Here is a 19,010-nt window from a genome sequence, read left to right on the forward strand (position 1 = left end):
ATAAGGCAATAAGAGCCAGCGCAGGTTTTTTTGCACGTATATTATGTAACGATTGATAGGTTTACAAATCATGCATCATTTCTTCGAATTACATTAAATAATATTTAAATGACGCGAACGTTTCGACCCTTTTTTTGGGTCATCTTCAGCGCAATGAATTAAAGGAATAGAATACAATGGAATAAGATAATATGAACTTTCCGGTGTTAATTAAATCCATCGAGGTCGAATAAAAATAAAAATAAAGAATTATCGCACATCTTGTCACATTTGTCGTGTCATAGGTCGATCCCCTCCATGATTGGAAGACCAAAGAGGTATGAGTTGGTCCATCTTACTCACAATGTACTAACTAGGGTTTGTACATTGTGAGTCGGTTATCAGTTCAGTCGAGGATTACAATGTTCAACTGCTTTCATCGTGTTAATTACATCCATTTAATCTATTTGATTTTACGGTTTGACATCTATTTATCTACATTGCACATCGACCTACTTTTTAATTTTTGGACTCTAACATGGACCAACTCATACTTCTTTGGTCTTCCAATCATGGAGGGGATCGACCTATGACACGACAAATGAGACAAGATGTGCGATAATTCTTTATTTTTATTTTTATTCGACCTCGATGGATTTAATTAACACCGGAAAGTTCATATTATCTTATTCCATTGTATTCTATTCCTTTAATTCATTGCGCTGAAGATGACCCAAAAAAAGGGTCGAAACGTTCGCGTCATTTAAATATTTAATGTAATTCGAAGAAATGGTGCATGATTTGTAAACCTATCAATCGTTACATAATATACGTGCAAAAGAACCTGCGCTGGCTCTTATTGCCTTATTCCTTCCATATATCTATTAATAAAAAGTAAATAATAATTTAAGTAAGAGTAATAATAACTTCAAGTGAGTAAGCAAATGAGAGAGAGAGAGTGAGGGAGGGAGAGAGAGAGGCAGAGAAAGAGAGAGAGAGAGAGAGAATGAGAATGTATTCGCATGTGTGTGTATGTAGCGATCAGATGATCGCAGCAGGCGCCCCGCATAAGCACCCGCGTCTGACGGAATCGCGCCACTCTTGCCTGCCTCTCGTATCCGACCCATTATAAGTTAATTACTTCCTTTAATAATTCAAAAACTAAGCGTCGGACGAAATTTTGCCAAAGGAAAAATCGTCTTAGAATTGACTCAAGAATGTGTCATTTCACGGACAATAGGGTTATTTTGAATCACCCTGTATACAGGGTGTCGCAGACCACCCACCTCAGCCGAATATCTCAAAAACTGAGCGCAGCAGACAAAAATATTTCAGATAAAAGTTGTAAGGTTTCAAGAAGCGCATTATATGGCGCATTATATCAGTATGATCTTGAAAAGTGTTGCCAAGGTCACGTGAAGGTCACTCTCAATTTCTTAAATGGAACTGCTTATTTTTTATTACATATTCTTGTAGCTTATCTCAAGAGCTTTCCAAAACACTATAATTAAGTTAGTTTTCATTAAGTACTTTCCGAGTTATGAGGCTTGAAATCATTTCTTAATTTTACATAAACCGTAAAATATCCTGTAAAATATTCATTTTTCGATTATCTTACCTTAATACTTTTATGTACAAAATAATGAGAGGAATCAATTGATGTAAAAAAAATACATAGTTGTTTCGAAAAAAAATATGTAATTTGCAATTAACACATATTTTTTCTTAAAAATAACTATGTGTTTTCTTTACACCAATTGATTCCTGTCATTATTTTGTAAATAAAAGTATTAAGGTAAGATAATCGAAAAATGAATATTTTACAAGATATTTTACGGTTTATGTAAAATTAAGAAATGATTTCAAGCCTTATAACTCAAAAAGTACTTAAGGGAAAAATATTTTTTTATAGTGTTTTGGAAAGCCCTCGAGATAATCTATAAGGATATGCAATAAAAAATAAGGTTTCCATTTAAGAAATTGACGGTGACCTTCACGTGATCTTCAAATGTCTCTCCTAGGTCAAATCATTGCCACCATCTGATGGTCCCCTTCAAGCCATACAACTTGTTGGAAACATTTTTTTATTTAACGCACTGTTTCGGAGACATTTGACCGTATTATTTAAAATGGGACATCCTGTATATATGCGAAATTACTTGGGAAGATCTCCCCTATAACATATTTAAAAATAAAGCGAATTGGAGAGGAGGCCCTCTTGATGCATAATTATCTAAATTTTATTTCTTACTGCTCGAATTTATACTAATATTGACAAAATTTTGTCTAATTTATATCGCATAAACTAGAATAAAAATTAAATATTTAAAAAATGAAAAGATTAAATATTCAAAAAAACAAAATTCTTTTTTTAAAGAATAAAAATTTGAAATATAAAATTCTACACACGAATTCTACATACAACTACCAACTTCAAGAACTTTACATCTTACAATTAGTCAAAACTTAAAACGAATTTTCACAATAGATTGCCTAATATAGTTTATTATTACTTACTTTGATTCGTCTTGATCATCGTCGTCGTCTTCAGAATCAAAAAAAGCATCATCATCGTCGGAATCGACTGAAACTTCGGTCTTTATTCGTTGAATTGCACGAGATTTTGGAATCACTATGTCCCTAGAAATAGATTTATATAATTTAAAATAAATTACACTATAAGAAAAAACTAATATAAAAAATATAATTAATTTCAAAAAAATAGTCCAACTTTATTATTTAACAAAATTCTTAGTATCACGATATTTCAAGAATCAAAAAAATAGCATTAATAAGTCACGCGTAGTAACAACCTATGTATTTATATGCGATTCAGTCAGTTGAGAATATTTTAAATCATTGGACTTCAATAATGATTGAATTGATCGAGTTCTTAACACGTTTACACTTAATAGTTTCAATTATATTAGGAAAGTATTTTTATTTTCGCTTGTGTATTTTATAAGCAGAAGTGTATTATAAAGCCTCAATATGAAAATTTTCCTTTAAGGACGATAGACAAGTTTATTTTGGAGATATCGCGTGATGAGTGCGAAATTCCAGTTTCAAGGTTACCAATGTTGAAGAATTTCCAGCTTCTACAATCTGTGTAAATATACAGGGTGTCGCAGACCATCCGTATCAACCGAATATCTCAAAAACTGAGCGCGGCAGACAAAAATATTTCAGACAAAAGTTGTAAGGTTTCAAGTAACGCATTACATGGCGGTATCAGTATGATCTTGAAGAGTGTTGTCAAGGTCACGTATACAGGGTGACCCATTTTAACTTAGGCAGCCAAATAACTCGAAAAATAAGCAAGATAGAGAAAAATGTTTTAGACAAAAGTTGTATGGTTTCGAGGGGGCCATAAGATGGTATCATTGGTTTGACCTTGAAGAGTCATTTGAAGGTCACGTGAAGGTCACTTCAATTTTTTTTAATGGAATACCCTATATATTTTTGTACATTCTTGTAGCTTATTTCGAGAGCTTTCCAAAACACTATAATTAAGTACCTTTCCGTTAAGTACTTTTTGAGTTATGATGCTTGAAATAATTTCTTAATTTTACATAAACCGTAAAATATCTTGTAAAATATTCATTTTTCGATTATCTTACCTTAATACTTTTATGTACAAAATAATGAGAGGAATCAATTGGTGTAAAGAAAACACATAGTTGTTTTTAAGAAAAAATATGGAATTGTTAATTGCAAATTACATATTTTTTCTTCGAAACAACTATGTGTTTTCTTTACACCAATTGATTCCTCTCATTATTTTGTACATAAAACTATTAAGGTAAGGTAATCGAAAAATGAATATTTTACAAGATATTTTACGGTTTATGTAAAATTAAGAAATTATTTCAAGCCTCATAACTCAAAAAGTACTTAACGAAAATGTACTTAATTATAGTGTTTTGGAAAGCTCTCGAGATGAGCTACAAGAATGTACAAAAATATATAGGGTGTTCCATTTAAAAAAATTGAAGTGACCCTCACGTGACCTTCAAATGATTCTTCAAGGTCAAACCAATGATACCATCTTATGGCCCCCTCGAAACCATACAACTTTTGTCTAAAACATTTTTCTCTATCTTGCTTATTTTTCGAGTTATTTGGCTGCCTAAGTTAAAATGGGTCACCCTGTATATATATATATATATATATATATATATATATATATATATATGTACACACACTAAAAGATGTGTTCTTAGGCAGATTGTATATGTGTATGACAGTCGAAAGCACTACACACATATTCGAAGCACATATTACATACATGTCATTTAAAACGCAGGAAAATTCAAACAACGGAAAGAAAAGTAGTAAGAGGAGTAAAAGTGCATAAAAGGTTAGACAGTACCGATTTTATCGCAGCTTGAATGTTATAGAGAAAATTGTCCAGTATAATTTCCCGCAAAAAATAAACGAGGCAAAAAATAAAAGTTTAGGTATTAGTTTAGAAGATATAACGAGTAAAGTTTGACAGTTTTAAGGGTTTTCTTAGGTTATTTTTAGGCATTAAGAATATTGTATATGTATATAAAGTTTATTTACATTCTACTGATCTATTTGACATTTCATCCTTTATAGACATGCGTAAATGCAGTCGGTTCCGTTCCCCTTACTGAGGACTTCACTTTTGGAAGATATAACCTAATTGTAGTAATGTATAAATGGAAGATATAAACTAAATTTTAATTGTAAATCAGAAATAAGTTAGGTTAGATTATATCTTTCGGAAGTGGAGGTCCCCGCAGAGGGACGGGGCGCCTTCGCCGCGCGCCTACACACTAATTGCTCCTTTCCTCCCCAATCACCGCTTCGCCGCGCGCTTCTACTCACGCAGATTGGCCGATCTTCTTTAATTAATTTTTCGTTAATTATTGCAAATATCGCAAAACAGTAGAGGATCTTCCTTCTCAATTTGAGCCAATCTACCTTCACACTTCGGGACTGCAAAAAGTTATCAGCCACCCTGTATAATATACATATTGTTTTTTTTTATTAGTTTTTTTATTAGAGAAAGTGGATAATATTTTGCCATAACATCAAAAAATGCTTCTATACGTTTAGAAAATGAAAATTTTCTTTTGAAGAAAAATTCTGCAATATAATCGGCATAATATTGTTTGCGAGTATTATATCGTGCCATAATGTTTCCACGAGTATCTCTCCACGCTTTCTCATGATTTGAGTTTGTGCTTTACTATCAGAATCAAAGTTATAAGAATGATTAACAGAAAGATGTATATATCCTTCAGTTTCACGACAATTATACGCCTTTCAACAGGTATAATAATTGTGTTTGATCCACTTTTTTATTACTGTTAGTAATCTACTTGCTGACCGGTCAGATACACAGTCAACAAATAATTTATTCGTTTTACATTCAAAACCACCAAAAACCCACTGTCTAGTAATAAGTTGACCTTTCTGAAATTTGCATTTTCCAATTTTAGTCTTCGTCTATTTCTATTGTAATACCTTGCTAACTTTCCTAACATTTCACTATTGTCTTTTAGCCAATCGAGACAAAGCTATCTAAAGGAGATAATAGAATTTTTATATATAAAAACAAACAAATCTATATATAGAGATATAAAATTAATAAAAAATACCTCACGACAAAAATTAGACCTATCCACAACAGTATGAGATTGCATATTAAGTTCTTCCATGAGAAATGGTTGTCGTATCATCAAAAAATATGTTAAAAATCTGCACGCATCTTGTATGCTCAAATAAGAATGTGAAAACCACGATTTATGAAGATTTATCCTAAAATTACACCACATTCTTCGTCATTTTTTACTCGTTTTTCATATTGTAACGGCAGAGACGTTACCTAAGCGACCGATCATCCGTCCCGAACAAACCTTGCGGACCGAACACCCGCTCGCGCAAGATTGGCGCTGAGCACCACTGCCAAGGCACCCGTACCGAGCCACGGGTTGAGATCCCGGTAATTATGCATAAAAAGGACCCACCTTCGCACAAATGTGTCATTGACATATGTTGTCAAGGTCATATCTCTAATTAATATTCTGAAGGTCTTAGCGGTCGTTCTTTATTCAAAAGTTATTAAAGTATTTATGCATAAAAGGGGCCCCCTCTCCGATTTGCTTTATTTTTAAATATGTTATAGGGGAGATCTTCCCGAGTAATTTCGTATATGTATATACAGGGTGTCATGAAAGTGATCATAATTTTAAAAAATTAAGGTAGATTGGCTCAAAGTTAGAAGAAAAGTCTTGTACAGTTATGCAATATTCACAATAATTAACGAAAAATAAATTAAAGAAGATCGGCCAATGCGCGTGGCTAGAAGTGCGTGGCAGTGAAGGCGGTCTCATTGTAACATAATGGCGGCGCGCGGCGAAGCAGTAATTGGAGAGAGGAAGAGCCTTCGCCGCGCGCCTACACACTCATCGCTGTAACTTTGTAACAAGGTCAAATAGGAAACATATTAATATGAACTTTTTTCATTGTTGGTGTGCCTCCTATCCATCCCTGAAGTGGGTCCCACATGTTACGATACACCCTGTATACATACAACGTTCTTAATAATAATTTATAATGCATAAAAGAAGCATTAAAATTGTCAAACTAACTCGTTATATCTTCTAAACTAATACCATCTCCCACTTATTTTTGCGGGGAATTACTCACAATAATCTTCTCTATAACATATCCAAGCGACGATAAAATCGGTGCTGTATACCTTTTATGCACTTTTACCGTACCATCTTGTTTCCTTCGAAGTAAAAAAATTTTTTAATTTTTTACGAAATGTTTCTTCGTATCTTTCATATTTTTCAAAATATTTGCCTGGAATAAACAGTACGCCGGGCTCATGTAAAATTGCTTACTTGTTTACGTCTCTTAGTAACGTCTAAAAGTGAAAGGTGAAATCATTCCCGCGTCGCTCACCACTCGTTGTGAGTAGAAAGTAAGTCATTTTACATGTCTATCGCTTCCTAGGTGCTTATTCGCTCAGACGGTTTAATTAATAACTCAACAATTATTGCGAATTTTTTATAAAATGATATAAGATTGTCCTTCTTAGTTTGAGCCAATCTATCTCCACACTTCCGGTGCGTCAAATATTATCGGATTATCATCAAATATTATCCTATGTAGATATACAGGGAGTTTCTGGTATCTCGGAACAAAATAGATCGATAAGTAGATTTCGTTAAACTGAACTAAAACCCCATATCATTTTGTAAGAAACCACGTAAAATTTTGAGATATTAATTAAAAAGGATCGACTAATTCGCATGAGTGAAAGTGCGGCGAGAAAGGCCATCCTACTGTAACTTGATATCAGACGTACGGCGAAGCAGTGGGCGGGGCTTACTCACTAAACGTAGCATTGAAACGCCGCGCGCTGTCATCATGTTTTGGAGAGCGCCCTCCCCCCGCTTCGACACGCGCTTTCACTCACGCGAATTGGCCGATCCTTTTATTTAATATCTCGAAATTTTACGTGGTTGTTTGTAAAATGGTATGAAATTTTTTAGTCCGGTTTAACGAGATCTACTTTTCTTTTTTTGATAAATGATTCGACCAATACCCTGTGTATATACAGGGTGGCCCATTTTAATCCATCCAGTCGAATATCTCGAAAACCAAGCCCGGGAGAGAAAAATGTTTCAGACAAAAGTTGTTTGATTCCGAGGGGGCCATAAGATGGTACCATTGGTTTGACCTTGAAGAGTCATTTGAAGGTCATGTGAAGGTCACCTCAATTTTTTTAAATGGCACCCCCTATTTTTATTACATATTCTTATAGCTGACCTCGAGAGCTTTCCAAAACACTATAATTAAGTACCTTTTCGTTAAGTACTTTTTGAGTTATGAGGCTTGAAATAATTTCTTAATTTTACATAAACCGTAAAATATCTTGTAAAATATTCATTTTTCGATTATCTTACCTTAATACTTTTACGTACAAAATAATGAAAGGAATCAATTGGTGTAAAGAAAACACATAGTTGTTTTGAAGAAAAAATATGTAATTTGCAATTAACAATTCCATATTTTCTCTTAAAAACAACTATGTTTTTTCTTTACACAAATTGATTCCTCTCATTATTTTGTACATAAAAGTATTAAGGTAAGATAATCGAAAAATGAATATTTTATTAGATATTTTACGGTTTATGTAAAATTAAGAAATTATTTCAAGCCTCATAACTTAAAAAGTGCTTAACGAAAAGGTACTTAATTATAGTGTTTTGGAAAGCTCTCGAGATAAGCTACAAGAATGTGCAAAAATATATAGGGTGTTCCATTTAAAAAAATTGAAGTGACCTTCACGTGACCTTCAAATGACTCTTCAAGGTCAAACCAATGGTACCATCTTATGGCCCCCTCGAAACCATACAACTTTTGTCTGAAACATTTTTCTCTCCCGGGCTTGGTTTTCGAGATATTCGACTGGATGGATTAAAATGGGCCACCCTGTATATGTGTGTGTATGTCTTAAAACGTTTTTATATTCAAGAATATAAAAATAAATAAAATAAAGTAAAATAAATTTGATACTTACCCTGATTTGTGAAGTTCTTTTTTCGAGACGCAGACAGCAGTAAACATGTCTTCCAAGAGGCAAAGTTCTTTCTTTTTGCAATTGAGTGGGCGACAAAGTTCACCTGAAATAGAAAATAAACAAAAGAATCGATTATATATATATATATGTATATATATATATATATATATATACACACTCACTGGCAAAAAAAACGGGCCACTAAATTTTAACACAATTTTTTCACATTTTTAAATAACGATAAATCAGCAAAAAATCATCGTATCAAGATGAAACAAAGCTCAAATTAAAGCTTGAACATTTCTCTTAAAAACCAAGAAAACCAAATTTGAATAACAAAAAAGTTTTATAAAATGGACGTTGAAGATAACCTTTGAAAAATGGGAAACAAATTTTTTTTTCAACTGTTACGTTGCTCAGGAGAATCTCCACGCTAATACACAAATGTATGAGTTTTGAAGCTCATTTATTTCCTAATAAATCCTAATAAAAGCCCTCGAGATACGCTACAAGAATGTGCAATAAAAAATAGGGGGTTCCATTTAAGAAATTGACGGTGACCTTCACGTGACCTTCAAATGGCTCTCCAAGGTCAAATCATTGCCACCATCTGATGGCCCCCTTCAAGCCATACAACTTTTGTTTGAAACATTTTTTTATTTAATGCACCGTTTCGGAGATATTTGAGCGTATTATTTAAAATGGGACACCTTGTATATATATATATATATATATACAGGGTGTTTCCACCCGTCTACCGCTTTTATTTTGGAAACGGATAGTGATAGAAAGTTGAGATGACTATATTTACCATAAAAACCTATCTGAAGTTTTTGATTATGATATTTTTATTTTTGGGAAACTTTTGGAAATACTAATCGGAGGCAACTTTAGAATTTTAAATGGCAACAGGGGGCAATATGGGTATCGTTGGATAGAGCTTCTAAAAAGAAACAACTTTTGTTTGAAACAAAATTTAATATTATTTATTGTTATAGAGAAATGATAAAAAAAACGCTTACAATTGTTGTGACGCTCGAATTTCTTAATATCTCTTATCCTAAAATATTGAATCAGATCCATAACAATTTGTAAACATAAACATGGACGGTGTGTCCTGGCGCGTATACGATCTTGTCCTTTAGTATGACACACGTGTCTATCGCGTAGTGACTGATATTCTTCGTATTGAAAATCATGCCTTTTTCAAATGAAGAAGCATTTGAAATGTTAATGATTTTGGGGGAGTGTCGTCAAAATTATTTGGCTGCTGAGCGCCTTTATGCCGAACGATATCCCAATCGGCAACATCATTCACGTAAAGTTTTTCAGCGATTAGCGAGACGTGTTCGTACAACTGGTCAAGTACAGCCTCATCAAAATCGTAACAACCAAATTAGGCGTCGAAGAGATGAAAGAGCAGCCGATATCATCGCTGCAATCAATATGAACCCTCATGACTCTACAAGAAGAATCGGAAGAGAGTCCAGATTAAGCTACACGACGGTTTGGAGAATTTTAAAGCAGAATAATTTACATCCATACCACATTAATCTCCATCAAGAATTGAACGAAGATTTCCAAAGACGTGTTACGTTTTGTAATTGGTTGCTAGGACTAAACCGTGATTTTCTACTCTAAATCCTTTGGACTGATGAGACTACTTTTAAAAATAATGGAGAAGTTAATAGTCATAACGCGCATTACTGGTCATCGGAAAATCCTCATTGACTACGAGAAGTGGATAACCAACACCTATGGAGCTTAAATACATGGTGTGCTATCATCGGACAGCAAATTATCGGTCCTTATTTTTTCGATCAGACATTGAATGGGAATTTGTACTCCCAATTTTTGGAAAATGTACTGCCAAAACTCCTTGAAAATGTACCGCTGGCGACACGTCAAGTCATGTGGTTTCAGCAAGATGGTTGCCCAGCACATTTCTCATTAATTGCAAGGCATACAATTAATATTCATTTTCCAGGAAAGTGGATCGGCCGTGCAGACCCTATAGTAGCTTGACCTGCCCGCTTGCCTGATTTGACGCCGTTAGATTTTTACCTTTGGGGGAGGATAAAAGATCTGGTTTATCAGCAACGTCCAACAACTAGAGAAAATATGAAACAGCGAATTCATGAAGCTTGCCATTCTTTAAATCCTGCAGAAGTGTTGAGAGCCGTCAAAAGCGTGAGACAAAGAATGGAAAGATGTCTTTATCAAGGTGGCAGGCACTTTGAACATCTTTAATCTTATGTATCTTGTGTATCATTATTATGTATTTTGGGTCATTTCCGAGCGATATTAAATTTGGTTTCAAACAAAAGTTGTTTCTTTTTAAAAGCTCTATCTAACGATACCCATATTGCCCCCTGTTGCCATTTAAAATTTTAAAGTTGCCTCCGATTTCCGGTATTTCCGGAAGTTTCCCAAAAATGAAAATATCATAATCAGAAACTTCAGATAGGTTTTATGGTAAATATAGTCATCTCAACTTTCTATCACTATCCGTTTCCAAAATAAAAGCGGTGGACGGGTGGTCTGAAACACCTAGTATATACAGGGTGTGTCATTTTAAGTGATGCAGATGAATATCTCTTAAAGTAAAAGAGATTGGGAAAAATGTTTCAGACAATAGTTTTATGGTTCCGAGGGGAGCAGAAGTTGGTCATATCAATTTAATTGTAGGTGGCGCCACTTTCGAAATTTCTGCATGGCGGTCATTTTTTTAAATGGCAATCGATTTTTTTGTTCTAGTGAATGTTATAGCTGGCATTGAGACGAACACAACGGTTTTTTATTTTTTGAAATTGGATCATTTTTCACTGAGTTACAGTGTTCCAAATTTAATAATTAAAATAAATAAAAAGCTTCCACCCCCATACAGTGTGCGTATTTCGTGACTCCAAACCACCCTTCACCTGTCTCTCTCTCTCTCTCTCTCTCTCTCTCTCTCTCTCTCTCTCTGTGCGTGTGTATTGTTTCTATCCGTTATTTGAACTGATTCTGTTCGATGGTCAACCAGCTCCAGACTACTTGACACGCATTTTCCCGTACTTAGCATTACCCAGGATGAACGACGTGGACGTGGAGGGGTTTTCATCCCTTTGGGGTGCTCGATTTACGTGAGCCCCTTGCCTCTCACGATTCGAGGTGCTTGATTTACGTGTGTGTGTGTGTGTGTGTGTGTGTGGGCGCGCGCGCGTGTGTGTATTGTAAATCAAGCACCCCGAATCGTGAGAGGCAAGACGACTCACGTAAATCAAGCACCCCAAAGGGATGAAAACCCCGTCACGTCCACGTTGTTCATCCTGGGTAACGCTAAATACCCGGGAAAATGCGTGTCAAGTAGTCTGGAGCTGGTTGACCATCAAACAGAATCAGTCCAAATAACGGATAGAAACCACACGCACACACAGAGAGAGAGAGAGAGAGAGAGAGAGAGAGAGAGAGAGGTGAAGGGTGGTTTGGAGTCACGAAATACGCACACTATATGGGGGTGGAAGCTTTTTACTTTAATTATTAACTTTGGAACACTGTAACTCAGTGAAAAATGATCCAATTTCAAAAAATAAAAAACCGTTGTATTTGCCTCAATGCCAGCTACAACATTCACTAGAACAAAAAAATCGATTGCCATTTAAAAAAATGGCCGCCATGCAGAAATCTCGAAAGTGGCGCCACCTATAATTAAATTAATATGACCAACTTCTCCTCCACTCGGAACCATAAAATTATTGTCTGAAACATTTTTCCCAATCTCTTTTACTTTAAGAGATATTCAGCTGCATCTCTTAAAATGACACCCTGTATATAGTTTTTAATTATATATAATTAGATTGCATTATGCATCCTATATGATATATAAAATACTTATCTCAACATAATTAAATAATAATATAACATCTATCTATTTCACATAAAATTAAAAATTGTATTTATATATACAGGGTGTCCCATTTTAAATAATACACTCAAATATCTCCGAAACGGTGCGTTAAATAAAAAAATGTTTCAAAAGTTGTATGGCTTGAAGGAGGCCATCAGATGGTAGCAATAATTTAACTTTGGAGAGTCGTTTGAAGGTCACGTGAAGGTCACCTTCAATTTTTTAAATGGAACTGCCTACTTTTTATTACATATTCTTGCAGCTCATCTCGCGAGCTCTCCAAAACACTATAATTAAGTTAGTTTTCATTAAGTACTTTCCGAGTTATAAGGTTTGAAATCATTTCTTAATTTTACATAAACTGTAAAATATCTTGTAAAATATTCATTTTTCGATTATCTTACCTTAATACTTTTATGTACAAAATAATGAGAGAAATCAATTGGTGTAAAGAAAACACATAATTGTTTCGAAAAAAAAAAAATGTAATTGGTAATTGCAAATTACATTTTTTTTTCGAAACAATTATGTGTTTTCTTTACACCAATTGATTCCTCTCATTATTTTGTGCATAAAAGTAGGCATTAAGGTAAGATAATCGAAAAATGAATATTTTACAAGATATTTTATGTAAAATGTTAGTTTATGTAAAATTAAGAAATAATTTCAAGCCTCATAACTCGGAAAGTACTTAACGAAAAGGTACTTAATTATAGTGTTTTGGAAAGCTTTCGAGATGAGCTATAAGAATATGTAAAAGCATATAGGGTGTCCCATTTAAAAAGTTGGAGGTGACCTTCACGTGACCTTCAGCTGACTCTTCAAGGTCAAACTAATGGCACCGTCTTATGTCCCCCTCGGAACCATACAACTATTGTCTGAAACATTTTTCCCAATCTCTTTTACTTTAAGAGATATTCAGCTGCATCACTTAAAATGACACACCCTGTATACAGGGTGTATCAGACTACCCGTGCCAGCCAAATATCTCGAAAACCGAGAATGGTGGATAAAAATATTTCAGACAAAAGTTGTAGGGTTTCAAGTAACACATTACATAGTAATATTGATACGACCTTGAATAGCGTTGTCAAGGTCACGTGAAGGTCATCTTACTTTTCTTAGACGGAACCCCCTATTTTTCATTACATATTCTTGCAGCTTATCTCGAGAGCTTTCCAAAACATTATAATTAAATTATTTTTCATTAAATACTTTTCGAGTTATAAGACTCGAAGTAATTTCTTAATTTTATATAAACTATAAAATATCTCGTAAAATATTCATTTTTCGATTTATACGAATATTTAAATGAAAACAAAAATGTTTTGTAAAAAAATTAATTTATTTAAAAATTATTTAAAAATTAATTTATGTTGTTCAATAACAGGAATAAAATTGTAATAATCTACTTGTTTTACTTTTTTAAAGATTAAATTTTTGTGTAGTTTACAGGATCTAAATGATTTCAATTTACTGAAGATTTTTTTTAATTTTTTATTTGATATCGTTTTTTTAGATAGATAAATTATTAAATTGCATTAATTTTGTTTAAAAAAAAACAAAAACCGCTTCAATTTAATCTTATATTTATAAACAGGAATAACAGAATAGTTTGTGAGTATGCGCATTTCGTCGCTTTTCTCCTCCAGCCGTGATATCCTCTCTCCTTCAATGATGCGAGAGAGAAAGAGATCCAACCGCTATCACTCTCTCTTTCTAATGTTTAAGACAGTTTTTTGTATAGGAATGCGCAGTCTATTTCTATAAGTCTATAATGACAGTAGGCAAGATCGACCGAAAATTACAAACTGGTAAAATTTTTTGAAAAATGCCAAAAGCATTTTTTTTACTTATTTACAATTCATAAATTAATAAGGGTGCACTTCCGAAAAGTCCATACCTCCGATTGTTTTGAAATTTTATATACTATTGTATTTTGACGCACTGATTACGAATATGACAATGAAAATTGGCGACAAGATCATCTTCAAAATGAAGGAAAAATGGCTTTTTTGTATATTTTAGTTCATTACCTTAATAAATATTGATTCTAGTAGAAAAAGTTTCAAATAAAAGTTATACTTCTCTTAAAAACGCAACTTTCATGTTCTATACACTATTAATGTAAGTTAAAGCAGTACTTTATGAGAAAAACGCAAATTAACATTTTGAGTGTTCTATTGACTGAGACACTTGTTTCTACAATTTCACGTGGATTTGCATCTTTCCACGCGAAGCGAGGTTCAATCCGGACCTATGTGTCTAATTTTTTGATACTGGAGCCCCCCGTAGGGGGGCGGAACCCACTGCCTCCTCATGCATACTCTTTTTATATTTAATACAAAGTGGTTTCACATGGGTTTAAAATTTTAATATTTATTAAAGATAATGAAAAAAATATACAAAAAAGCTATTTTTCCTTCATTTTGACCTTGAAGATGACTTTGTTGCCAATTTTCATTATCATATTTGTAATCAGCGCGTCAAAATACAATAGTATACGAAATTTCAAAACAATCGGAGGTATGGCTTTTCGGAAGTTTATCCATTAATAATAACAAATGTACAAATACATTTAAGATAATTATACAATTATAAATATACATACAGATGATTAAATGCTACTTACTATTCGGATCGTGTATCCAACGTTTTTTATCTCCAACTTTCATTATGCGGGTGTCGTCCTGAAAGAAAGGAAATTCATGTATTAGAAATTAATTTATCTGCACGTGTTCGTTACTTAAATTTTATTTTTATAATAGAATGCACGTAAATGTAAGATATAAATTCCTTGAAGATCTTATTTTCACATTGTCAAACAAGGATAAGCTTCATATTTCAAGAGATAGTACAATTAATACGCGCGGTACAAAATGGCTATCAATAGAATATAATTATTGAGCTCTACATATTGGAATAAGTTATTCCTTGTATTAGGCATGGTGGGAGATAGCACAGATAATAGAAAAAAGAACAGATAATATTGGTGTATACTTGTCTTACTTTAACATATACCATTTATAAACATTTGCCTCAATTAATTACAGTGTTATTGATGCCGCGTGGCATAATAAGCATAGTAAAAGTGCATAAAAGATTACATAGCATCGATATTATCACCGCTTGTATATATTATAAAAGAAGTTGTTCTGAGTAATTCCCCACAAAAAAAGCGAAGGATGGTATAAATGGATTAGAAGATATAGGCATAGAAGATATAACGAGTTAAAGTTGAACAATTCTAATGTTTTTCTTAAATTGATATTATAGCTCTATGATTCCCAGCAAAATTAATTTAATGTGTCCGTGAATAATTTTCCGATCAACAACAAATTATTAATTTATTTTTATTCTCAACAATACTTAAGAATTCGTGTAGTCGCAAGTTGAAAGCTGTTAACGAACTGTGAGAAATAGATAAAGCCGATTGTTGACAATATATTCATGACTTAGGAGCTATAAATGATGTCAAATAGACCAATACGATATAAACAAATTTCATATTCGTACATTTTTTAATATCAGCTTTTAATATTTAAAATTGTTAAACTTTAACTGTTATATCTTCTAAATTAATGCTTGTTTTTGTGAGGAATTACTCAAGACAACCTCCTCTATAACATATCTAAGCGGCGAAAATCGGTGTTGTGTAACTTTTTATGCACTTTTACTATAAATATTATTAAGAGTAATTATTTACAATAAAATAATCTTACAAGGAAAGGCACGGAAGTGTCCCCCTCCGATTTTGATGAGCTTTTAATATGTTGTTTTCTAGACAAAAATAAGGGACACGTATTCTTTTATACGTGCCCATACGCGTGTCTAGGGGGTAAAACACCTCTTTGAAAAAAATCGGTTTTTTCCTTTCGAGGTGAATATTTCAGAAACTATAAGAGATAGAAAAAAATTTTCAAATTAAAAGTTAAATGACTTCAAAAGTACTTTACAATAGTTACAAAAAAAAATTTTTAGTTTTTTAATTTTTCAAAATACCCCCACCACTAAATATATGTTTTTTTAATTGTGAAATTGCTTTATTACCAAGTGAAAGGTTATTTTTTTACGAATCCAACCATATATGATTAAGTTATGTTTCGAAAAGTTATTTTTCCAGAATTAATTATAAACATCTCTGTAATACGCTATTCGTGTCCGTCCATGCGCTCAATTTTGCGCGCAACACATCCTGTTTTTCCATAATAAAAGATAACTAACACGGATACATTTATCTATGTAATTATGTTTTTTTCGCGTGCATAGTTAGAATAACATTGATGAACATTAGAATAACATTAAAACGTTAAATATAAATAAGCTCAAAATGTATGCATGAAATGACGCACGAGACTCTAAACTTGTTTAATTTAAGATGGCACAAGATGAAATAATAATAATAATAATAATAATAATAATAATAATAACACTTATGTAAACAATATTATAAAAGAAGTAATATACATACATGAAAATTTTGTAATTGTAACATACAATTTTATAAAGATCATCAATAAGAGAGGAGGAGAAAGGATAAGATAAAAGAAGATGTAAGCATATAATATCCATTTATTAAATCATATACAGGGTGTCCCATTTTAACATTCACACTTGAATATCTCGAAACCATAGCGGTTTCGATGAAAATGTTTTAAACAAAAGTTGTATGGTTTTAAGGGGGCCATAAGATGGTGTCATTAGTTTTACCTTGAAAAGTCGTTTGAAGGTCACGTGAAGGTCACCTCCAACTTTTTAAATGGGACACCCTATATACTTTTGCACATTCTTGTAGCTTGCCTCGAGAACTTTCCAAAACACTATAATTAAATATTTTTTCATTATAGTGGAATTAATATGGAATTGGTAATTGCAAATTCCATATTTTTTCTTAAAAACAACTGTATGTTTTCTTTACACCAATTGATTACTCTCATTATTTTGTACATAAAAGTATTAAGGCAAGATAATCGAAAAATGAATATTTTACAAGATATTTTACGGTTTATGTAAAATTAAGAAATGATTTCAAGCCTCATAACTCGGCAAGTACTTAATGAAAACTAATTTAATTATAGTGTTTTGGAAAGCTCTCGAGATGAGCTACAAGAATATGCAAAAGCATATAGGGTACCCCATTTAAAAAGTTGGAGGTGACCTTCACGTGACCTTCAAACGACTTTTCAAGGTAAAACTAATGACACCGTCTTATGGCCCCCTTAAAACCATACAACTTTTGTTTAAAACATTTTCATCGAAACCGCCATGGTTTCGAGATATTCGAGTGTGAATGTTAAAATGGGACACCCTATATATGATTTAATAAATGGATATTATATGTTTACATCTTCTTTTATCTTATCCTTTCTCCTCCTCTCTTATTGATGATCTTTATAAAATTGTATGTTACAATTACAAAATTTTCATGTATATTACTTCTTTTATAATATTATTTACATAAGTGTTATTATTATTATTATTATTATTATTATTATTATAATTATTATTATTTGATCTTGTGCCATCTTAACAAGTTTAGGGTCTCGTGCGTCATTTTATGCATACATTTTGAGCTTATTTATATTTAACATTTTAATGTCTTATAACATATTAAATATAAATTTGATTTGTTATATCAATGTTTTTCTAGCTATGCACGCGAAAAAAACATAATTACATAGATAAATGTATCCGTGTTAGTTATCTTTTATTACAGAAAAACAAGATGTGTTGCGCGAAAAATTGAGCGCATGGACGGACACGAATAGCGTATTACAGAGAGGTTTATAATTAATTCTGGAAAATGACTTTTCGAAACATAACTTAATCATATATAGTTAGATTCGTAAAAAAATAACCTTTCACTTGGTAATAAAGAAATTTCAAAATTAAAAAAATATATACTTGTATTTAGTGGTGGGGGTATTTTAAAAAATTTAAAAAATTAAAAAAATTTTTTTTGATGCTACTGTAAGGCACTCTTGAAGCCATTTAACTTTTAATTTGAAAATTTTTTTCTATCTCTTATAGTTTCTGAAATATTCATCTCGAAAGGAAAAAATCGATTTTTTTCAAAGGGTTGTTTTACCCTCTAGACACGCGTATGGGCGTATAAAAAAATACGTGTTCCTTATTTTTGTCTAGAAAATAACATATTAAAAGTTCATCAAAATCGGAGGGGGACACTTCCGTGCCTTTCCTTGTTAGTAAGCTATTGTTGAATTATTTATAAACTTTTTCTTGAATGCTATTTCGAAACCTCTTTTTATCATGTTTTTGGAAAGGGTTTTACCGAAGTGAGTTTTCTCTATGTTAGCTAATCAGAAAATCACAAGGATAAATATATCCCTACGGTATATGATTGTTTCTTTTTCAAAGTTGTGCCACCTCCATTCCTTAATGGCTTATTCTAGTATTTATAAAGTTCAATAAATATAATACATGGTGATTTGTGCTCTGTTTCATGCATAGAGCGCATCGATATGCAAGGCATAGTATGCAGCATTCTGTTTTTTCACCGCATGTATTGATAATGTTCCTCTAATAAGACCAGATCTAATAAGAAACAGAACAGAT

The 19,010-nt window shown here is 32.5% G+C and overlaps 1 protein-coding gene across 4 annotated transcripts in view; it reads right to left on the reverse strand.

The window, feature by feature from the left end:
• Positions 1–19,010, reverse strand: part of Cow (Proteoglycan Cow) — a 319,843-nt gene that overhangs the window by 215,426 nt on the left and 85,407 nt on the right. For all 4 annotated transcript variants that reach the window (XM_083088339.1, XM_083088338.1, XM_083088337.1 and 1 more), the window contains exons 2-4: positions 15,067–15,124; positions 8,546–8,648; positions 2,497–2,619 (exon numbers count right to left, since the gene is read on the reverse strand). In XM_083088339.1, the coding sequence (XP_082944465.1) occupies positions 2,497–2,619; positions 8,546–8,648; positions 15,067–15,124 (284 nt within the window). The remainder of the gene's footprint in view (positions 1–2,496; positions 2,620–8,545; positions 8,649–15,066; positions 15,125–19,010) is intronic.

This window comes from Camponotus vicinus, unplaced genomic scaffold, assembly GCF_025532165.1.
Source record: "Camponotus vicinus isolate PSW18456_S1 unplaced genomic scaffold, iyCamVici1.0 SCAF_14, whole genome shotgun sequence".
Taxonomy (NCBI): domain Eukaryota; kingdom Metazoa; phylum Arthropoda; class Insecta; order Hymenoptera; family Formicidae; genus Camponotus; species Camponotus vicinus.